We start from the raw sequence: 21,196 nt of genomic DNA on the forward strand, positions 1-21,196 counted from the left end.
TAAGCATTAAGTACAAAATAGCAGAAAGTAAAATGTACTCCCTAGATTTTGTCAAGAACACTTTTGTCCAAAAGTTGATCAGAAACTAATTTAATGTTGTATATTGCTCTTGTTGCTTAATGAATATACATTTAAATATATATTTTCACTGCAGAGTATTTGGAGTTGCTCATGGAGCTAGGCAGGAAACAATTTGCCCTTCCTGAAAACATTTTTGAGATTTCAATAAATGTCCTGCTCCACATCAGAATGAAACTGAGAATTTAAAAAAAAAAAAAAGTGAAAAACAAGAGGGACCCACTCCAGACTAGCAAATAGCCCAGTGATTAGGGGACTCAGCTGTGATGTGAGAGACTCAGGCTTAAGTCCCTGATTCAAAACAGATAGATGAATACGGATCACCTGCTTCCCAGATGAGTACCCTATGCACTGGCCTATTGGCTAATCTGGGCTCACTCTCTGTTGTTTTGATACCCTCCAAAAATGCATCCTGGACCTGAGAAACCCTCCCAATTAAAGTTTCAACAAAATGAAACATTTCTTGCAAAGTTATGTGGTTTCAACAAATTGGGATTTTCTGATGAGAAACTGTTTCATTAAAAAAATTCAAACCAGCTCTAGTTGCTGATAATTAAAACGAAACTTAGATGAGTTTGTCACTTAAAACAAAATAAATGGTTTAAAAAAAATAAACTCCATTAGATTTGAGTCAGGTGAGTCTGAGTTTTATAGTAACACACTATCTATTACGGGACACATTCTTCACTTAACAAGTTGGGAATTTACAGGTGTTAAATTAGCCACAGGAGAGCTCTTCCATGGTTCTCTGAACTCAACAGGAACATACTGAGAATAACAGGAGACAAAATGAGATATTGAATATACCTACAGAATTCAAACAAAATATGTTCTCTAATTTATGCCAAGATCTATGTACATGCACGATTTTATGCAAATCAGAGTTCATTCACTGTGTGCTTTGATTCTTCAATTAAAAAAAAGAAATGAAGAAAATTAGAATTTTCCTGCATTATAACTATAATTTTCTGCATAAATTAGACACCTATTAAAATGTTTTCTTTTTGTTTTTAAAACATGATGCTAGAAAGTGATAAATATTTCAAGCCTTCATTTCTTTCTCAGATAAATCTCTGATTGAAGTAACTAAAATACACCAAGGCTTTGATCCTGCTTCAGAATCCCTGTGTCCATGCAGAGGCTCACTGACAAACTGGATTCCCCACAGATGCAAGGATCTGTACTAGCCAGGCATGGTGAAGAATCAAGTCTAACTTTATAATCATTAAGCTCATCAACTTTTCCACTGAAACTGTTTGTTGACAGAAAGTTTGTTTTCAGCTAAATTCACTGTTTTGTGAAAAGTGTCTACTTTCTGCAGAACATTTTAACTTCTTAAAAATACAGACACCTGAAAAACAAAACAAACAAACAAAATTATGGCTGAAAACCACAACTTTGATTCAGAATTGTTGCCACTGTGCCTCATGGCAGTTCAGGTGCCTCATTCTCCTCTTTGGGGCAGGGTCCCCAGCCAGACCACATCTCCCGTGATGCATCATTGCCATGGAACTCTCATAATGGAGTGCAGCTGTTAAGAAAAAAATAAAAACCATGTAGCTGCATGGGAGTTGTAGTCCAGCCAGGGAGCCCAGCCCATGGAAGAGAACGACGCCGTGGGTCATCTGAAGGAGAACTCCCATGAGGCACCTCAGTGGCATTTGCAAATCAAACATTTTGGTTTTCAAATGAAAATTTTCAACTTTTGGTTAGATTTTTAGGGTTTTTATTTTTCATTGAAAAGTTGAAATTTTCTGTGGAAAAATTAAACAAAAATGACTTTTTTTCTCTTTTTTGATTTTGTTTCTCTATGGGGGGTTGAGGGGTGGGGAGGTGTTGGGAGAGACATTTTCAGATCAGCTTTACTCCAAATGCAAAATGACTCCAGTGGAATTTTCGGACATAGATATCTTACAGAATTCATCTAATAAATATAATTAATCCCAGTTCAGGGGACCTGCAGGAGGCCCTTTTCTTCATTTACGCTCTTCTGAACAAATCCTGCATCTATAGCAGAGTAAGTCCCTTGGCAGAGGAACTGATGCAGTTCCACTGTATAAGCAAAGGCAGGATTTAGGCGGTGGGTACACAGGAGGTGTGTGTCTCTCTGCACTGCAAATCTTAGCTTCTCTGGAACCATTGTGCAGAGGGGGAAGGTGGGATAGTAGCAGGCAGGGGCAAAGCCAAGGTGAGCCATGTGATTGAGTAAATTGAAATCTTTGTTTCTGTGTGGATTCTCCATTAGCATCATAGTAGCAGCTAGGAACTGGCTCTGTGATTTAGAACCCAGCTAAACATTGTACCTAAATAACGGGAGCCTGATTAATTTTTAAGATCAAGAAACATATTACCTGATTCAACAATTATTTGTGCATGAAATCATATACCTGGGAAAAAGAGGGAGAGAGAGGAGGACAGAGAAGACTTAAAGAGCCTGATACATACAAATTAATCTAATTTTAGTAACAAACTAAAATACAGTGGTTGTACAAATGATTGGCCCATTTCCTGTGCTGGCCTTTTGTGTGTGCAGTTTTCTGATTTACAAGCGCAGCTGTGGCAACCAACCGCATGTGCAAGTTAGGAATGCAGTTTTAACAACCAGGCTGCAAATATACTTTAACAAATATTGATCTAGAGACAATTACAATTCACCCAGAAACTTTTGTCCATTTCACAGGTCCTTTAAAAGTGGAATACAACCTTTCAAGAGTTTTGTTCTGGTGAAACAGGAGAGACGTCGACCCCAGCAGCGTCCTTTCTAAAGCTGCAAACAATGAGGACTTGCTACTGCTTGTCATTTCTGTTCTGGACCTGTATGCTTCATGTGGTTCACATGACACCATCCCCCAAAAGGACTACCAAAAATTCACAAAAAGGAAGGATACTGGGGTTTTCACAGGATGATGGGAAAACCCTGCACCGCAGCAAACGTGGCTGGATGTGGAATCAGTTTTTCTTGCTGGAGGAGTACACAGGTCCAGATACTCAGTATGTGGGCAAGGTAAGCTTTGCATTTAAAAGACCACATAGGATTGACAAATCAGACAAGTGGTGCTTTGCACAGTTCTTCTTACTTGATTTCTTATATAAAACAGGTGGTCTTATTTTCTCATCAGCGCTAAAGCAAAGCACGCATAATGTATTATAGTTTGAGGGAGAAGGGTTAGGAACTGGGAGGCGGGATGTCGTGATGAAATGGCAACAGTTCAGCCTAAACATTACTAATTCCTGGTTAGACAAACACACATTTGTGGGGGTGTTTCAATCACTGTATCATTTCAAGTCCGTGTTCAGTTGTCAAAGATAAATATTACAAGGGAGAGCTAAAAGATAGGTTCCCTCAATGACACCCAATCTTTTGTGATATTTACAATTATGCAGAGATATATTCTCCACTAGATGCACACAAAATTCCATTTGTTAATAATGAAAATGTTATCCATGTACAGTGGAGACATTATGTTATTAAGAATGGTGGTTGAGAAAAGAAAAGATCTTCAGCCTTTTTTCCAGCAAACAAACTCTAATCTTTACTTAGATTACTTGAAAAAAAGTGAGTCCTCTTCCAGCTGTTAGATCCAACAGCATCCCTGAATTCTAACTGAATCTTTGTGACTCCAAGTTGACCTCTTGCCTTTCCTGGTGATAATTACATCAAGGAGTTTCAGATTTGCAGCCTTTGCTGTGCCTCACCATCTGCCCTGACATTCCCTGTTTTCTGGCAAGGCCTTCACAAAAACAGAAATCTCTGTCTTGGAAAATCATTTAAAAAAAACAAGAAATAGGAAACTGCAGCAAATTCGGACCTCAGTCACACACGTGTGGATACAAAGTAATTTGATTGACTTCAATAGATTTATGCCAGTATAAATCTGGAATAACTGAGATCAGAGTCTGAATCTCTCTCTCTTTCTCTCTCTCTCTTTAAAAAAGAAAATGTATCTATGAAGGAAGGGACAACTTTGTTGAATCTACAGCAGATGGTATGCCCACCTCACCCAGTCGTGCATTCCTTCAATGCCCAAAATTCCCACTGACTTTCAGGAATGCACTACTGGACCAATAAAGACACACCCCATACTATGTGTTACCCTTAAGACCTGAGATCATTTCATGATCTGACAATGTACATAATGGCCATGATTCTGCTCTCAGTGTAAAACAGGAGTAATTCCATTTCAGCCAGTTATGTTATCATAAAAATGGTGTGAGAGATGTAGCAGGCCCAAAGTGTGACAAACAGGAAAGTCATCTAAGGGTTTTGTTTTGTTTTTTAAAACAACTCTTAGAGCAATATCTGTTCTGAGAAAAGCTTAAGTCTCAGTTTAGTATTCTGTCTCTGAATCTGATGGCAATTAGCAAATTGTGTTACATGTGAGGAGAGAACACTTTTATTCAGACTCATGGGGACGAGTCGGTAGCAAGAATTCCTAGCCAGCCCTTCTTTAATATGGAGAGACATAGACTGAAGGACTCTTAGAGTAATATAATAATGTTGTATTACAAAGAGAATGAAATGAATTCAGAAACTCTCATTGTAAGCACACTTGTTAGAGGATCAGATAGTTGACAAAATTAATATTTATTTTTCTCTATAGTGGATTCAATTTCTGATCAGTCCCACTGAATAATGTACAACTACATTAGTGTATTTTGCCTATGACATAACAATGTGTTATTAGGAATTGGCTGGGACTGGATTACTTGGCTGTGCTATCTGCTTGCATATGAAAGACATATTAAACATTATATTTATAGACATCTCATATAGGTGAGCATTATGCTTTTATGTCACTTAAAATTTTGACCTGACTTATACCTGTGGATCCCCATTTACTTTAAGTGCAGCACCAACTAACATCAATTTTGTGTCATTACTTCTGAACACACTTGTAACATATTCCACAGTAACTTTCAACACACTTGTTTCATGGAGTCTCAATTACTGGGATTCCTCTGGAACACATGGGTCAGGCCCGGATTCTCGTGGCACTTCTTTAAAAGTGATGAGATTGTGTTTGTTCACAAGAAGACTTCCAAAGAGAAAATGTGCCATAAGTACTGGTGTGAAGCTCTGTTTGCATAAGGAGTCACATCAGACATGCTTCCACAGCCATCTCCTAAAAGCCATCTGTGGCTTAGGAGTTGGAAAAGGAAGGAGGGAGAGAAGCAGGAAGAACGATAAAATAAAATCAACAGTATCCATGAGAAGGTGGAAGAGTTGGTGGTAATTGTGGGGGAGGGAGGAATAACCATCCTTATCATTCCCTATCCCCAGCAGCAGCTGCAGCATTCACAGGGTAGCAGTACTTCCCAGGCTCTATCTTCAGTGTGTGTGTGTGTGTGTGTGTGTGTGTATGTGCATATGCACCCATGTGCATTGTACATTGTGTAGCCTTTTTTTTTAATGTAAAGTGAATTTTGTAATGTGGTGTTACACCACCGAGGGTTCAGCTACAGTTTCAAGCTCAACAGAGTGAAAGTCACATCTGATACTTGCTTCAGATTTAGAGTCTCTAGGATCACAAAGACCAAGGATGGTGACCACACATACATTTCACAAGTATAAGGTCTAGTCTGTTTTTACAAGTTTTATTAAAGTTACAGTTAAAGTTGTGATTACTCAGGCATATAAAAATCCTATAAAGCCCTAAGAACAAGTTACAAATATAGTTATACTCACATCCATAAGGATATTCTTAAGATCTGATGGATGCATTGTCAAGTGACCATTTGTAGAGGGATGGTTCCTGCTGGAATTTTCCATAGGAAACTCAATTTTCCTAATCTGGGCACATTCTTTTTATAATGTGGTTCTGACTATACCTCATTATCATTTACACATATATTGCACCCTGCAGTTAGGGCATGTGTTAGAAAAACATGACTGCTGGGTATCTTGTAAGAAAAAAAAAATACTCTTACTGTGTTTTGTTTTGTTTTTTTTTTGCAATATTGCCCCTTGGTACATCTTTTCCCATAATTTTATGGCATCGGGTTATTCTTCGGTCACTTACTTATGTCAGCATTTCTTATCTGTAAGGCCTAAAATAGCTAAGCTAAAATCTTACAGGCCTCAGCCTACAGGTCTTGCATTTCAGCCTTCCTTCCTTAGATACTTTCTACACAATTATCCCTTCTAAATACTGATCAATCTTATACTTCTATAATCCTACAACTTAACTCAATTTAGCGTACAATGATTACATTGACATAATGTGAGTTAATCATAACATCACACAATAAATGAACAATAAACTAAAGTCATTGGCTGCAACTGCTACACTAAAGCAAAATATAGTCAAACCCATCTCTTCAAACAGGCACTGCAGTGAATATATGCAAGTTATGTAACAGAATCAGAAGCTGTGTTATTAATTGCCACATTACATAGAGGGCATCACATCGTATCACACAAGAATCAGGCCTAATCCTTCACTCACTGAAGTTAATGGGAATGTTGCTATTGACTCCGGTATGTGAAAGATGGATCCCATATGATGTGATATCATGTGAGAGGATTCAGGACAAGAACTCTACCAAAAACAACAGGAGCATTAGCAGCAATATGTCACTCATATAAGCATCACACAAACATATGAACCCCCCCCCCCTCCACCATCCTGTGACCGGTCAAGAGCATTCACTGCATCCTCTGTATTCAAAATTTCCCCATCTCAATCCTGCTTTTGCCAATCAAAATGTATTAATTATACTGATATTTCTCTACAGCACTGTGGTTTGCCAGTACCAGACAGGCACAGGAAACCTGTTGGTGGTGTCCTTCTTAGGTCTACTTCCTAGAAAATGCATGGGGCTTAATCATACATTCTTGGCTCATGCAGACCACTTTCTACTTCAGAACTATGAGAACCTCTCTTGTTCACTGTGTACACTGGTAACCAGCAAATGTAGTTATTAATGGGACACTGTTTAATATTAACACAGCAGGGGAATCCCAAGTTATTAAAGAGATCTGACAATACACTTTGTGTTTAGAACCAAGCAAGAACACAATTACTACAAGCTGTCTGTAACAATAACTATGTTAAATCTATGAGTCAATTCAATCAACGTACTTGCTCTATGTAATGTTGTTTATAGGATGCACCACAAACACAACAGTTACCCAAATTTTCCTGTCCTAGTGCTGAGGCTATTAAATAAGATAATAGTACGCTAACAGATCACGCATGCCCTACCAATTATTATTGTATTGCTTTTGTTAATAACAGTGGTGAATGGTGATATGTGGTAGAAAAAGGAGCTCAGTAAATTCAGTTAATGCACTTGGCAGATATAGGAAATATTGTTGATTAGGATACACATATGGGGTATTTAATACAGTTGGCCAAAACCAGGGCACTGTGTAAATTAACAAGCTAGGAGACACAGACCACAGTGTATCTTTCACTAGTAGGACACATATGCCACATGCCATTATTTTGTATCAATTGGCAAGAGAAAATTGAATGTAAATCTGCAGAACAGTCAATATATCTGTGATGTGTCTCTCTCCCCTTTCCCACACACTTGGTCAGAAAGGGATCCATGTATTTTTTTTTTTCAATCTGGGATCTACATATACAGCCAAATATAACACTTGTCCATATACAAAAATGGAAAAGTTTAAAATGTCCTAAAATTCTCTAGGCTCACTACTCTCTCACTTTCTCTCCTGAGCTTCCCGTTCTTTTGCCCTTGAAAGGATCAAAGGCAGACTAAACTAACCTTGCCCTTCTCTGTATTCTTCTTCATCTCAATTATATTATGGTAGTGCCTAGAGGTTTCTGCTGATAACTGGGCCTCATTGTACTAGGCGGCATACAAACACACAGGGAGAGACAGCTTTTCTCCAAAAGAATTTACAATCTAAATAGGCAAAAGTAAGGCATGCAGAGTCAAAGAGCTACTTAAAGGCTAGGCCATCCAAACTGGGAATAGAAACATTACTATGTCACTTAAAGGGATCAGTCACCCAGAAGGTCTATCTAGTATCTAATACCAAAATGAATAATCACATTATTCATCTGAGTAATCCACAATCTTAAATTTGTCAAATACTTGCAAATGATGAGCAAAGCTGTCAAATTCATTTGACAATTCTCAAACACAGTAGTAATGAATTGTTCACTATGAGTTGTTCACCCAGCTATGTGTATACTTGGGATAGATTTCCTTGTTAGAATCCTAACACAAACACCTTTAGAAGAGAGGGGGTAAATCATTTTTTTGAGTTATTCTGGGGACAATAAAAATATTTAATACAAATCACACCCATTGGGTCCACAGGTCCCAAGATCTCCTTTGCCCTCTACAGGGAAGGAACACATATCCCAAAAACTCAGTTCCACTCCCCCACCCCACCATCTATATGCAAGAGTAGGGATAGAGCAGAACCCCTGACTTCTCTGCAGGGACTAGGGAAATGGCACTGCAACTATTATGAAGTCCTATATAATTTAGCAAGGATCAAACTGGTAGAATTCTATAGAATTTACTCCAAAATCTATAGAATTTAATAGAGAATCAGATCTGTTCCATAGTGGATTTTTAACCATTCTATAGAATTCCATGACACGTAAGTCTCATGGGGTAGTCAAAAAGGACCTAGAGAAAGGATCTCATTCTCTATTAAATTTGAAACAACTTGTTCATAAAGAAAGTGAAATAGCCAGAGAGGTGAGGCATCATGATCCGGGAAAGACCTGAGGCCCATGCAGTTTCCTTCATAAACTGCTTTGTTTCAGTCCCATGTTCAGCCTCTTCGGAGAGTAAATCCCCACTGAAAATCTTTGAATTTCCACAAGATCGTATAACTCTCCCCTCAATAATATTTTAAAGTGGCTAATTATCTTTTATTCAGTATTTTTCTTTTCCAGTCCAAAGGAATATTGAGTCGGTGCAGGCACTTCATTAAGCCTCTGAAATCTAGCTCTAACTTGTGCAGCTTGGAAGCTGCTATCCAAAAGGTCAATCGAGAGCAGTTTTCTATAATTCAGGCTCACACGTAGCCTAAGAACATATTGCTTACAAAATGAGATATTGGTTTCTATTCTTTCTTTCACTGACTCTTTCATGATCTGGGGTAGGTTCAATTTACCTGCTGCACATATTGCTGCCAAAAGCATTTCATGTGACCTTTACTCACCACCCACTGTTGCCTAAGAGAAGAAGAAGATGTCTAGATTTAGCCAAATCTCCCCAGAAAGCATTAAAACAAACCCCAAAGCATGCATCCAATACAAAAAGAAAGTACCCATAAGGATCATATTCTTTCAGAAAAGGCAAAGCTAAAGTAAATGAAACCAGGCTATGATCAGATAGTCTGTTAGTGATAATTACCTACATTTTTTAAAGACAATATTGAATTCAGGTTCCTCAGTTTTTGGGCAGCCAACTTCACACCCCTTAAATGGGCCTGATTTTCATAAAGTTATGGTGACCCAACATCTTAAATATCAAGACCCTAACAAAGGAGCTTCTAGGTGGCCAAACATTCCAGCAATGAAAACCACTCGTAGTTCTCGAAATTTTGTCTGTTATGACACACTGTAGCCAAGGCAATTGAGTCCTGAGCTGTATCCTTGTGGCTAGAGGTCACTCTGCAGTGCCTTGCTAATAACTTCTCCCTCAGCCCTGGTCTACACTACAGGGTTAGGTTGAATTTAGCCATGTTAGGTTGATTTTATAATCATAGAATATCAGGGTTGGAAAGGACCTCAGGGAGTCATCTTGTCCAACCTCCTGCTCAAAGCAGGACCAATCCCCAATTTTTGCCCCAGATCCCTAAGTGGCCCCCTCAAGGATTGAACTCACAACCCTGGATTTAGCAGGTCAATGCTCAAATCACTGAGCTATCCCTCCCCCATAATGAATGCATCTACACAAGCAACCCCGTTCCGTCGACCTAAAGGGCTCTTAAAATAGACTTCTGTACTTTTCCCCGGCAAGGGGAGTAGCGCTAAAATTGACCTTGCTGGGTCGAATTTGGGGTAGTGCAGATGCAAATCAATGTTCTTGGCCTTCGGGAGCTATCCCAGAATGCTCTGATGTGACCGCTCTGGACAGCACTTTCAACTCCGATGCACTAGCCAGGTACACCGGAAAAGCCCCAGGAACTTTTAAATTTCATTTCCTGTTTGTCAGCGTGGCGAGCTCAGCAGCACAGGTGATCATGCAGTCCCCCCAGAATCACGAAGGAGCTCCATCATGGAGTGAATGGGAGACACTAAATCTGTATGGGGAGAAGAATCTGTGCAAGCAGAACTCAAATCAAAAAGAAGAAATGCTAATATATATGCCAAAATCGCACAGGGCATGATAGACAGAGACTACAACAGGGACACACAGCAGTTCCACGTGAAAGTTAAGGAGCTCAGGCAAGCCTACCAAAAGACAAAGGAGGCAAATGGTTGCTCTGGGTCAGAGCCCCATTCAGGCCGCTTCTATGATCAGCTACACAGTATTCTGGGGGGGGGGTACCCCACCACCTGTCTGTGGACACCTGCAAAGGGGGAGTCACACCACAAGGAGGAGGATTTTGTGGATGAGGAAGAGGAGGAGGAGAATGCACAGCAGGCAAGCACTGAATCAGTTCTTCCTGGCAGCCAGGACCTTTTCATCATCCTGGAGCCAATACCCGCCCAAGGTGGGATCCCCTCCACTGAAGGCAGAGAAGGCACCTCCGGTGAGTGCACATTTGTAACTACAGTACGGGGTTTAAAAGCAATAGTGTTTAATGTTTGATTTGCCCTGAAGAATTGGGATGCATTCGCGGCTAGTACAGCTACTGGAAAAGTCTGTTAACGTGTCTGGGGATGGAGCGGGAATCCTCCAGGGACATCTCCATGAAGCTCTCCTGGAGGTACTCTGGAAGCCTTTGCAGAAGGTTTCTGGGAAGGGCTGCCTTATTTCGTCCTCCACAAGAGGACACTTTACCACGCCAAGCCAGTAGCAAGTAGTCTGGACCATTGCAGCACAAAGCATGGCAATGAATGGTCCTGGGTTTTGGTCGCATTCAAGCAACATTCGGTCTTTATCTTTCTGTGTTAGCCTCAGGAGAGTGATATCATTCATGGTCACCTGGTTGAAATAGGGGAATTGTTGTAAGGGAACAGTAAAAGGACCCTGTTCATGCTGGGCTGTTTGCGCTTGGCTAATAGCTACGCGGAGGGGGGAGGGGTGAAGGCATCATCCCCAGTAGCCACGCGGAGGGGTTGGGGCAGGTGTGTGCCTCACGTCCACCCAAAAACCGCAGCCCCTCCTTTTAAATGGTAAACCCAAGTGACATTGCTTGTTACGGGAAAGGAGGATGCTGCAGTTTGAAAACATTCCCACATGTTATGAAGGCATTAGAAGCCAAACCCGCTTACCATGGCTGCCTGGAAACTGAATTCTGTTGCCCAGCCGTGTGTGATGTGTCACCGTACCGGCAGGTGCGCAATATAAAAGGCAAAATGTGACCTTGTACCTAAAGCACATGTGCTGTCTGTTGTGAATTGCTTGATTCACTGTGGAAGAGTCTCCCTTTTGTTCTCAGAAATGTATCATCTTAAATTTTACTCTCCCTTTTTTTCCCCCTGCAGATGCAAATGTGTCTATGCTCCCCCATCACCTCCATCCCTGAGGTTATCGCAGATTAGAAGGCAAAAAAACTGCACTCGCAATGACATGTTTTCCGAGCTCCCACACTGATAGGGCACAGCTGAATGCATGGAGACATTCAGTGGCAGAGTCCAGGAAAACATTAAGTGAGCACGATGAGAAGAGGCAGGATGCAATATTGAGGCTAATGGGGGGGGCAAACCAACATGCTCAGGTGCCTGGTGGAGCTGCAGGAAAGCCAACAAGAGCACAGACCACCGCTACATCCATTGTACAACTGCCTTCCCTCCTCACCAAGTTCTATATCCTCCTCACCCAGATGCCTAGGAACACGGGGGGAGGCTCCAGGCGCCCAGCCACCCCACTCCAGAGGATGGCCCAAGCAACAGAAGGCTGTCATTCAAACAGTTTTGATTTGTAGTGTGGCTACAATAAGCAATGTGCCTTCCCTCCTCCCCCACCCCACTCTACCCCACCCAGGCTACCTTATCAGTTATCTCCCGTTTTTTTTAATTAATAAAGAAAGAATGCATGGTTTCAAAACAATAGTGACTTTATTTCCTTTGCCAGCTGTGATCAAAGGGGGGAGGGTGGTCGGCTTACAGGGAACTAAAATCAACAAAGGGGGAGGGTTTGCATCCAGGAGAAACACACAAAACTGTCACACCGTAGCCTGGCCAGTCATGAAACTGGTTTTCAAAGCCTCTCTGATGCCCAGTGCTCCTACCTGTGCTCTTCCAATTGCCCTGGTGTCTGGCTGTTCAAAACTGGCAGCCAAGTGATTTGCCTCAACCTCCCACCCCGCCATAAACGTCTTCCCCTTACTCTCACAGATATTATGGAGCACACAGCAAGCAGTAATAACAATGGGAATACTGGTTGCGCTGAGGTCTAAACTAGTCAGCAAACAGTGCCAGCGAGCTTTTAAACGTCCAAAGGCACATTCGACCACCATTCTGCACTTGCTCAGCCGATAGTTGAACTGCTCCTTACTCCTGTTGCCGGCACCCAGTGCCCAGAAGCAAAACAACAGCAGGGGTTTGTTGCCCAGTGTGCGTCACCCAATAAACACAACGGGGTGGAGAAGCAGAAAAGTTTATTTGGAATTTTAAAGAAAGGTACAGGGAGATAAATCTTAAATCCTGCACACCAGAGCAGGTTATTATATACATTTTTATATTTTTTAATTCTACTGCATTACATATTAGCTAATTAAAGCTTTGCACAAATACTTTACCTTTTTATATGGGTTATAATAATGTTTATTTTTTGCAATTTTTAACAAGCATTTTTAGCAACTTAAACAACTAGCACATTCTGTCTGGCCTTGTAGCTGGTTCTTTTTTGTTATTTTTAATTTGGCATTAGCCAACTTTACACTATGAGGCATTATTTACAACTGCAACATTGTTTTAAGAGCAAAAGAGCTTACTTAAACCAGCCAGGCCTGAGTTCTATTAAGGGGGGTTGACAAGAAGCCCTTCGGCCTTCAGCAGGGAGATTTTCTCGACCCTTATGGCCTTCCATTCTCTCGATTTAACTAGTGGCCATGCCCTCGGGTTTTCAACACTCCTGTCCAGGCTGCCTGTGTATGTCTTCATGAGCCATGGGAGCAAGGGGTAGGCTTGGTCTCCAAGGATAACTATTGGCGTTTCAACATCCCCAACAGTAATTTTCTGGTCTGGGAAGTAAGTCCCTTTTTGCAGCTACTCAAACAGCCCGGAGTTCCTAAAGATGCGAGCATCATGCACCTTTCCCAGCCATCCCACGCTGATGTCGGTGAAATGTCCCTTATGATCCACCAGAGCTTGCAGCACCATTGAGAAGTATCTCTTGTGGTTATGTACTGGTTGACTAGGTGGTCCAGTGCCAAGATAGGTACATGCGTTCCGTTTATTGCCCCACCACAGTTAGGGAAACCCATGGCAGCAAAGCCATCCACTATGACCTGCACATTTTCCAGAGTCACTACCCTTGATAGCAGAATGTCAGTGACTGCTTTGGCTATTTGAATCACAGCAGTCCCCACAGTAGATTTGCCCATTCCAAATTGATTCCCAACTGACTGGTAGCAGTCAGGCGTTGCAAGCTTCCACAGGGCTTTCACCCCTCTCTTCTCAACTGTCAGGGCAGCTCACATCTTGGTATTCCTGCGCTTCACGGTGCGGGAAAGCAACTCAGAGAGTTCCAGGAAAGTTTTGCAGCCACTGAGAATCATCCCATACCTGCAAGACTATGCAGTCCCACCAGTCTGTACTTGTTTGCCCGGCCCAGAATCTGCGTTCCACTGTATCAACCAGCCCCACTGCCGCCATGATGTCCCGATTTCCACATACCATGCTTTCAGGAACGTCTGTGTCATGTCCTCCTCACAATCATCCTCGTGCTGCCGTGTCTTAGCCAGGTATGCACCTACTGCAGTATAATGTGTGAGGTGTTTACAAGGGTCGCAATAGCAGTGGTGAGCTGAGCAGGCTCCCTGCTTGCCGTGCTATGGCGTCTGCATAGGTAACCCAGGAAAAAAGGCACAAAATGATTGTCTGCCATTGCTTTCGCAGAGGGAGGGGCAACTGACAACATGTACCCAAAACCACCCACGACAATGTTTTTGCCCCATCAGGCATTGGGAGCTTAACCCAGAGTTCCAATGGGCAGCGGAGACTGCCAGAACTGTGGGATAGCTTCCCACAGTGTGCCGCTCTGTAAGTCAATGCTAGTCACGATAGTGAGGACACACTCCGCCAACTTAATGCGCTTAGTAGGGACATGCACGATCGACTGTATAAAATCAATTTCTAAAAATTGACTTCTATAAAATCGACCTAATTTGGTAGTGTAGACACACCCTGCCATTAGACTGCTGCAGTTGACCTGTGCCAGCTGACTCAGGCTCCTGCGGCTCAGGCTAAGAGGCAGTTTAACTGTGGCATAGACATTTGGGCTCAGGCTGCAGCTTGAGCTCTGAGACCCTCCCACCTCACAGGTTCCTAGGCCCAGGCTCCAGCCCAAGCCCAAAGATCTACACAGCAGTTAAACTGCCTCTTAGCCTGAGCCGCAGGAGCCTGAGTCAGCCAGCATGGGCCAGCCACAGGGTTTTAATTGCAGCATAGACATTCCTCAATGGGCTCCATACACAAACTCAGCGCAGATTTGTCTTATACGTTCACCACCCTTTCTCAGAGTTTATTCACACAAGTAAAGCTCCGAAATAAAATTCAAAGTCTCAAATCAAAATCCATCAGTTTTACCCTCTTGTTGGGGCACTCATGGGCTTTTCCTCCCTCTGGTGTCTTTAGGGAAACCCCATGACCCAGGTCTTCCTGCTGGAGACTGTTCCCTTCCAGCAGTCTCCAAGTCACCCTATTTCCAGGCCTTCTTGCATCTGGCCTTTCCTGTTTTGGCAGGCCACTCCCTGCTGGAGTCTCAAATTTCTGACCCTGACTTCTAGATCCTCTGGTATTGCAGTCATCCCTGCAGGAGCCTTTCTTACTACCTGCAATTTCCTAAATTTTCATGTTCATTTCCATTTTCCTCTTTCTTTCCCCTCTCTCCCCCATTACTGCAGCCAAATGCTGCCCTTCACAGGGAATGTCCTGACTCCAGTAGGTTAGCCCCAGGCTCTCCAGCCCAGGGGCAAGCCATCCTGTTAAACTCACTAACAATACATTTCTGTGATTTTTTCAAAGGAATAAAACATGTCCAGTCTTGTTAAGGACACAGCTTGTAGCGATGCTCAACCAGCTATATTGTCTCAACATGAGAGTTAAAATACCTCCATAGATGAAGGACACTGGCTTGCAAAATAAAAGACAGCTACTTAGCAGATAATGGGTGAAGGTCTTGATGATTTCTATTAGAACCCTCATAAATTATACAATTAAAATCACCAGCTAAAATCTATTATAAGATGGGCAGTCTGATAAAAATCCACTCAGGTTTTTAAAGAAGAATCCTTTCTTCTTCTTCATCATAGGGATAAATGTCACTCAAAATGTTGATCAAAACTATCCCAAACCATGAATGACCTATCCTTAACAACTTTCATGACAACAGATGAATCAGGCTTCACTTTACCAGAAATAAAATATCAACCCAACCAACACTTATACTGAATCCCTGGCTAAGAAAAAACTCTTCTCTTCATTCAGTTAACCAGCCATTTACATTCAAGACATTTGCATGTGTCCCTTGTTTAAAAACAAAACATGATAACCCCACTTAGAAATTAACTTTCTTTTGCAACAGATATTCAAACACAACCATTCTTTTCTCTACGTCTCTGCACTTGTTAGCATTCAGAGACAGGGCCGGATTAACTTTTTGTGGGCCCAGTGCCAAACATATTTGTGGGCCCCCATGGGGCAAAGTGCAGGGGGGCAAGATGGTCAGTCTTTAGAGTGAAGGGCGGGCTGGGGGCAATGAGACACAGCGCAACGGGAGCAGCCCGGCTCGGAGCAGCCCAGCAGGAGGGCACTGTTTACAAACTTGCAGCTGCCAGACGCACACTGGCCTGCCCAGCCCAGCCCTATGCTGCCAGCATGCCCCTTCCTCTTGAGGGCGGGCCCGCATCACACCACCCCCCTGCCCAGTGCCACACCCTTATGCCCAGCGCCCCCTCACCCAGAGACCTCCACCACAGATCTCTATGCCCAACCCCCATCCCTCCTAGAGACCTCCCCCGCTGGCCTCCCACCACAACTGCACAGCACCCTCCACACCACCCAGCTCGCCCAGCGCCCCCCGCCCATAGACCTCCCCACTGTCCACCAGCTTCCTCACAGTCCCACCATCACAGTTGCAGAGCACCCCATATTCCTGAGGGGATTCTGAACCAAAAAATTAAAAATTCTGTGCACAATATTTTAAAATTCTGAAAATTTTATTTGTCAATAAATAAATGTGGAGGCTCCAACATGGCAGTGGGGAGCACAGGCCACTGGTTGCATGGAGGTGGGAGATTACCCTGCAGCTTCTCCCTGCCCCACACCCCGGGACAGGGACTCGGCAGTGAGGCTACACCCAACCCTGACACTGTGCAAGGGCCAGGCCTGCCGCAGAAACAACCTGGGGCCCTGCCCCCCTGTGCCAGGCTTACCCCAGCAGCAGGATCTAAGTGCAGAGAGACTTAGTGTGGGGGGATCCAGGTGGGGGTAAGAGAGTTCTCTGTGGGGCAATCTGGGTGCAGGTGGCTGAGTGGGAGATCTGGATGCACAGAAGCTCATTGCGGGGTGAAGCAGCAATGGGACTCTGCAGGGGATCCAGGTGAAGGTGTTTGGTGCTCAGCATGGGGGTTCTAGGTGCAGGGGAGCTGGGGTTCATTTGGGTGGGGGTCCAGGTGCAGGTGGTTGGGGCACAGTGTGGAGGATGCCTGGGGGGCTCATCGAGATGGTACAGATGTAGGGGGGCAGGGCTGGTCAGGGTGAGGGATCGATGGGCCTGCTTAACAGGGGAGCCCCAGCTTCTGCCAAGGGGATGCCGTATGCTCGGCTCCAGCTTCCCCCTTCCCCCACATTCCCCATCCCTTTCTCTTCCCCATCCCATGCCCCTTCCCCACTACCCCATCTCCTCCCCATCCCAAACCCTTCCTTCCCTACTGCCTCTTTTCCTCAGCCCCCGCTTCCCCAGCCCATGCCCCTTCCTCATCACTCCATCTGTGCCCCAGGCTTGGTGGGGGCAGGAAAGAAATCACCCCCAGCACAAGCCAGCAGACCGGAGTGGGCTGGGTCCGTGTCGCTCCACTTCCTGCTGCCGGTGATTGCAGGGCGGGTCCGACCCCGCACTCATGGGATGGCAGGAAGTGGAGTGACCCAACCGCAGCCTGCTCCGCTCTGGTCCCCGGCTCCTGGACTTTTGGGGGCGCTCCACTTCCTGCCGCCTGGTGAGTGCAGGGCGGGCCCGACCACTGTCACCATGGTAAACCCGGTACTGTTCAGAGTTCCACAAGTAAGGTGGCTTACGATAGCAGTACTCATGACAAGACGAAGGGGAGAGACAAGGCAGAAAGAACTACAGAAGAGAAAACAGAATATTTCATTAGGTTACTAACCCCCCAGCATTGCTGCTATATAAAGTCTCATGATTCTCTGTCTCTCACACACACCACACTACACCGACACACACACACACTTCAGCCATCAGTTTCTACATTTTTTATCTTTTTTTCTTACTTAATTGAGCGGTAGAGTATTTCATCTTACTATAAAGCAAAACAGATTGGGATCTGGAAATTTTCTTTTACATCAACTCCACAATTCCCTTTGGTTGCATTAAAAAAACAATTAGCATTTTCCAGGATGTATTCTGTTTTAATATGCTGAGTAGCAAAGTGATAGAACACAGAGTCACTGATGCCATCATCACACCCATCACTCCCATTAGGCTTCAGCCATAGAGCTGAAGCAGGGAGCCCCAGACAGATCAGAAGAGAGAGGCTGCTGGCACTGAGGGGATGACACAGTGCTGGGTGCCTAACACCACTTAAAGTGCTGCACTGAGCAGAAACTTCATTTTGCCAAGTAGAATTTTAAAATATTTCCCCCCCCCCAACCTCAAAACCAAGATGAATCCTTTTTTTGCAATTATGTCATCACTCAATTTATTTTTAAAGATCTCTTTTCACTGTTGGATTTCAGTTCACGCTCTAGAGACTGACCTGTAACATCTATATTGCTTATCCTGAGCTACCATTGCACTTTGGGACTCAATTTTTGGGGCATTCTCCCTAGTATCTACCATATCTCTCAGTGCAAAATTGGTGTCACCCTTTCTTGGGATGGATACATGTGAAACATTCTCAGGAGCATCTGTACTTTGCTCCCATCCAGTCCCGGCACAGCTTCAGATGCAGATTCATCCTAAGACCTATCGGTTGTCGGGCTTAGTGTGTGGGTGCTTGGTGGCGTTGATGGTCTCTGATATATAGGAGGTTACACTACTTGATCTGATGCTGCGTTCTGGTTTAAACTCTATGACTGAGCCTCACTCCAAAACACACCTCCTGTTAAACTCATGTGCATCTTCAGTTCTGCCCACAGATATAAATTCCCTCAAAGCTGCCTATTTCTTCCCCTGATATTGGTACCAATGTGCCAAACTTCCAGGCCACATATTCAGTTGAGCCAACACCAGTGTAATCACACTTTTCAAGCTTATAGTTTAGAAAATGTTTAAGGATTTAAAAACACAATTCAATCTCATAAAGACTTCTTGGTGAAAATTCATAACATTTCACCTAATGTGCACTACAATCAAATGGCATCTTTTTACACAGAAGTTGTCAAAAAGTTTTTAAACAATGGTTTTTCCATTGAAAAATAACCTTTTTTTCCTAAAACTAAATTTCACAATTCTAAGGAAATAATTCAGGGTTTTTTAAATTAAACTAGAAATGAAAAAAGTTAGTCCTCCCAGTCCTTTTCCACCACCATCCTCCTTTTTCCCCCACCTGCAACTGTCCTTTTACAGCTGTGCAACCTTTCATAAGTTCCAGACTGGCCAAACAAGCAAAGTATCATTTATGCTATATTGCATGCAGTGGCAAAACAGGAAAAGAAATAGAAGGCATGGGGTGGAAGAAAAAAAGTGGGGAAAAGGCAGAGGAATAAGCACAGGGGAAAAGGATGAAAATGAAAATTCACTGTTTTTCATAAAAAATAAAAATGAAAACATAGTTCTATTTAAAAAGCTGCAGTACAAATATGTCTTCAAAAGTATCTGAATTTATTATTTTCTTTTTCAACTTGTTCTGTTTTTAAGTGTGCAGTTAGCCTCACCATAACTAGCCAGATCAATAGCCTTCTGGTAATTACCAAATGGTGCTAGACAGGAACTTGGAAATAGTTATCTTAACAACTGATATGGAAAAAGGTAAACCATGAACAAAGGAATGTTAGTTTACAACAGTCTCCTCCTCAGTTACTTTATTAGCTAAACTCAACAAACCATGAACAGGTTTGCTCATTTGAGAATCATGATTGCTCAAGAATCTTAGAGCATATGTATTATTTATTGACAGTGAACTGGGTTTTCTACAGACAACACTTCATTGAAACATTTCCTGGAAGCAAGGTCTTTAAAACCACAGCTATGCTCCAAATCTTAGGGCTTTCATTCAAAAGTGGTGGCTTTCCCTGAATGCCAGAATGGCCAGGAGTTGAAGACTAAAATCCTGATAAGAGCTGGTTTAATTTTTTTAATAGAAACATTTTATAAAAATTCAAATCCCTTGATAAGCTTGTTTAAAAAAAAAGATTTTTTTTCACAAACAAATCCATATTTATTATTGTTTTGCAAAAGTAATTTCAGCTAAATTTCAAAAAACCTGAAAATGTTTGAAGTGGTTTAGTCCCTATCATTCATATATTTATGCATGTTTTAACTTCATACTCACGGGTAATCTCATTGACCTCAATGGGACTATTCACATGCATAAAGATAAGCATGTCCATTGGCTATGGAACAAGGCTAGAATTAGGGAGACTTGAGTTAAATTTCCTGCTTTGCCACAGACTTCCTAGGTGACCTTGGGTATCATAGAATATCAGGGTTGGAAGGGACCTCAGGAGGACATCTAGTCCAACCCCCTGCTCAAAACAGGACCAATCTCCAACAAAATCATCTCAGCCAGGGCTTTGTCAAGCCTGACCTTAAAAACCTCAAAGGAAGGAGATTCCACCACCTCCCTAGGTAATGCATTCCAGTGCTTCACCACCCTCCTAGTGAAAAAGTTTTTCCTAATATCCAACCTAAACCTCCCCCACTGCAGAGGTAAGTGGTAAGTGAAAGGGGTAAGTAGTTTAGTCTCTCTGTGCCTCAGTTCCCCATCTGTACAATAGTGATAATAGTGCTTCACTACATCACCAGGGTATTGTGAGGATAAATATATTAAATAGCATGAGATGTTCGATTACTGGAGTGTTGGGGTGATAAGTATGTAAGTTAGTTAGATACTTATGAGTTTGCAAAATTGGGAGCAAAGTCCACTAAACCGCACATGGGAAACAACAACAAAAAAAACCCAAAAAATATTACAGAAGAAAAAAAATGTAATTAAACAAACGTACAGCAAAAGGAAAAGAAGAAAAGAAAAGCAGAAGACAACTCAATTGTTGCTCAACCCAGCCTCCTTCTCAAACACTTTCATATTCCCAAGCAAGACAGGGATATTTTACTTAAATTGTAAGATCTTTAGGGAAGACACCAACTTTTTCTTATATGTTTGTACTGCACCTAACACAATGAGTTCCTGATCCATGGCTGGGGCTCCTGGGTACTACTGCAACAGAAATAAAAAATGATAATAATATAAGGGGTATGTGTATGAGAGAAATCAAAGGATATGTGTATGTATGCACAATTGTATAGATATTTGGGTGGTGTGGGGAAGGAAGATGTGTGTCTGGCCTGGTAAGTTTTCTTAAGAATTTTGCAAGGCTAATATCACCACCTTTATCCATATACATGATATAAACTGCACATGTGATAAACAAATGTATCATGCAATTTTTGA

The 21,196-nt window shown here is 42.6% G+C and overlaps 1 protein-coding gene across 2 annotated transcripts in view; it reads left to right on the plus strand.

Moving 5' to 3' along the window:
• The window catches only part of CDH9 (cadherin 9), a 128,288-nt gene that overhangs the window by 33,378 nt on the left and 73,714 nt on the right, over positions 1-21,196 (plus strand). For both annotated transcript variants that reach the window (XM_048839668.2, XM_048839667.2), the window contains one exon: positions 2,759-3,082. In XM_048839668.2, the coding sequence (XP_048695625.1) occupies positions 2,855-3,082 (228 nt within the window). In that variant the 5' untranslated portion in view covers positions 2,759-2,854. The remainder of the gene's footprint in view (positions 1-2,758; positions 3,083-21,196) is intronic.

This window comes from Caretta caretta, chromosome 2 (assembly GCF_965140235.1).
Source record: "Caretta caretta isolate rCarCar2 chromosome 2, rCarCar1.hap1, whole genome shotgun sequence".
Taxonomy (NCBI): Eukaryota; Metazoa; Chordata; order Testudines; family Cheloniidae; genus Caretta; species Caretta caretta.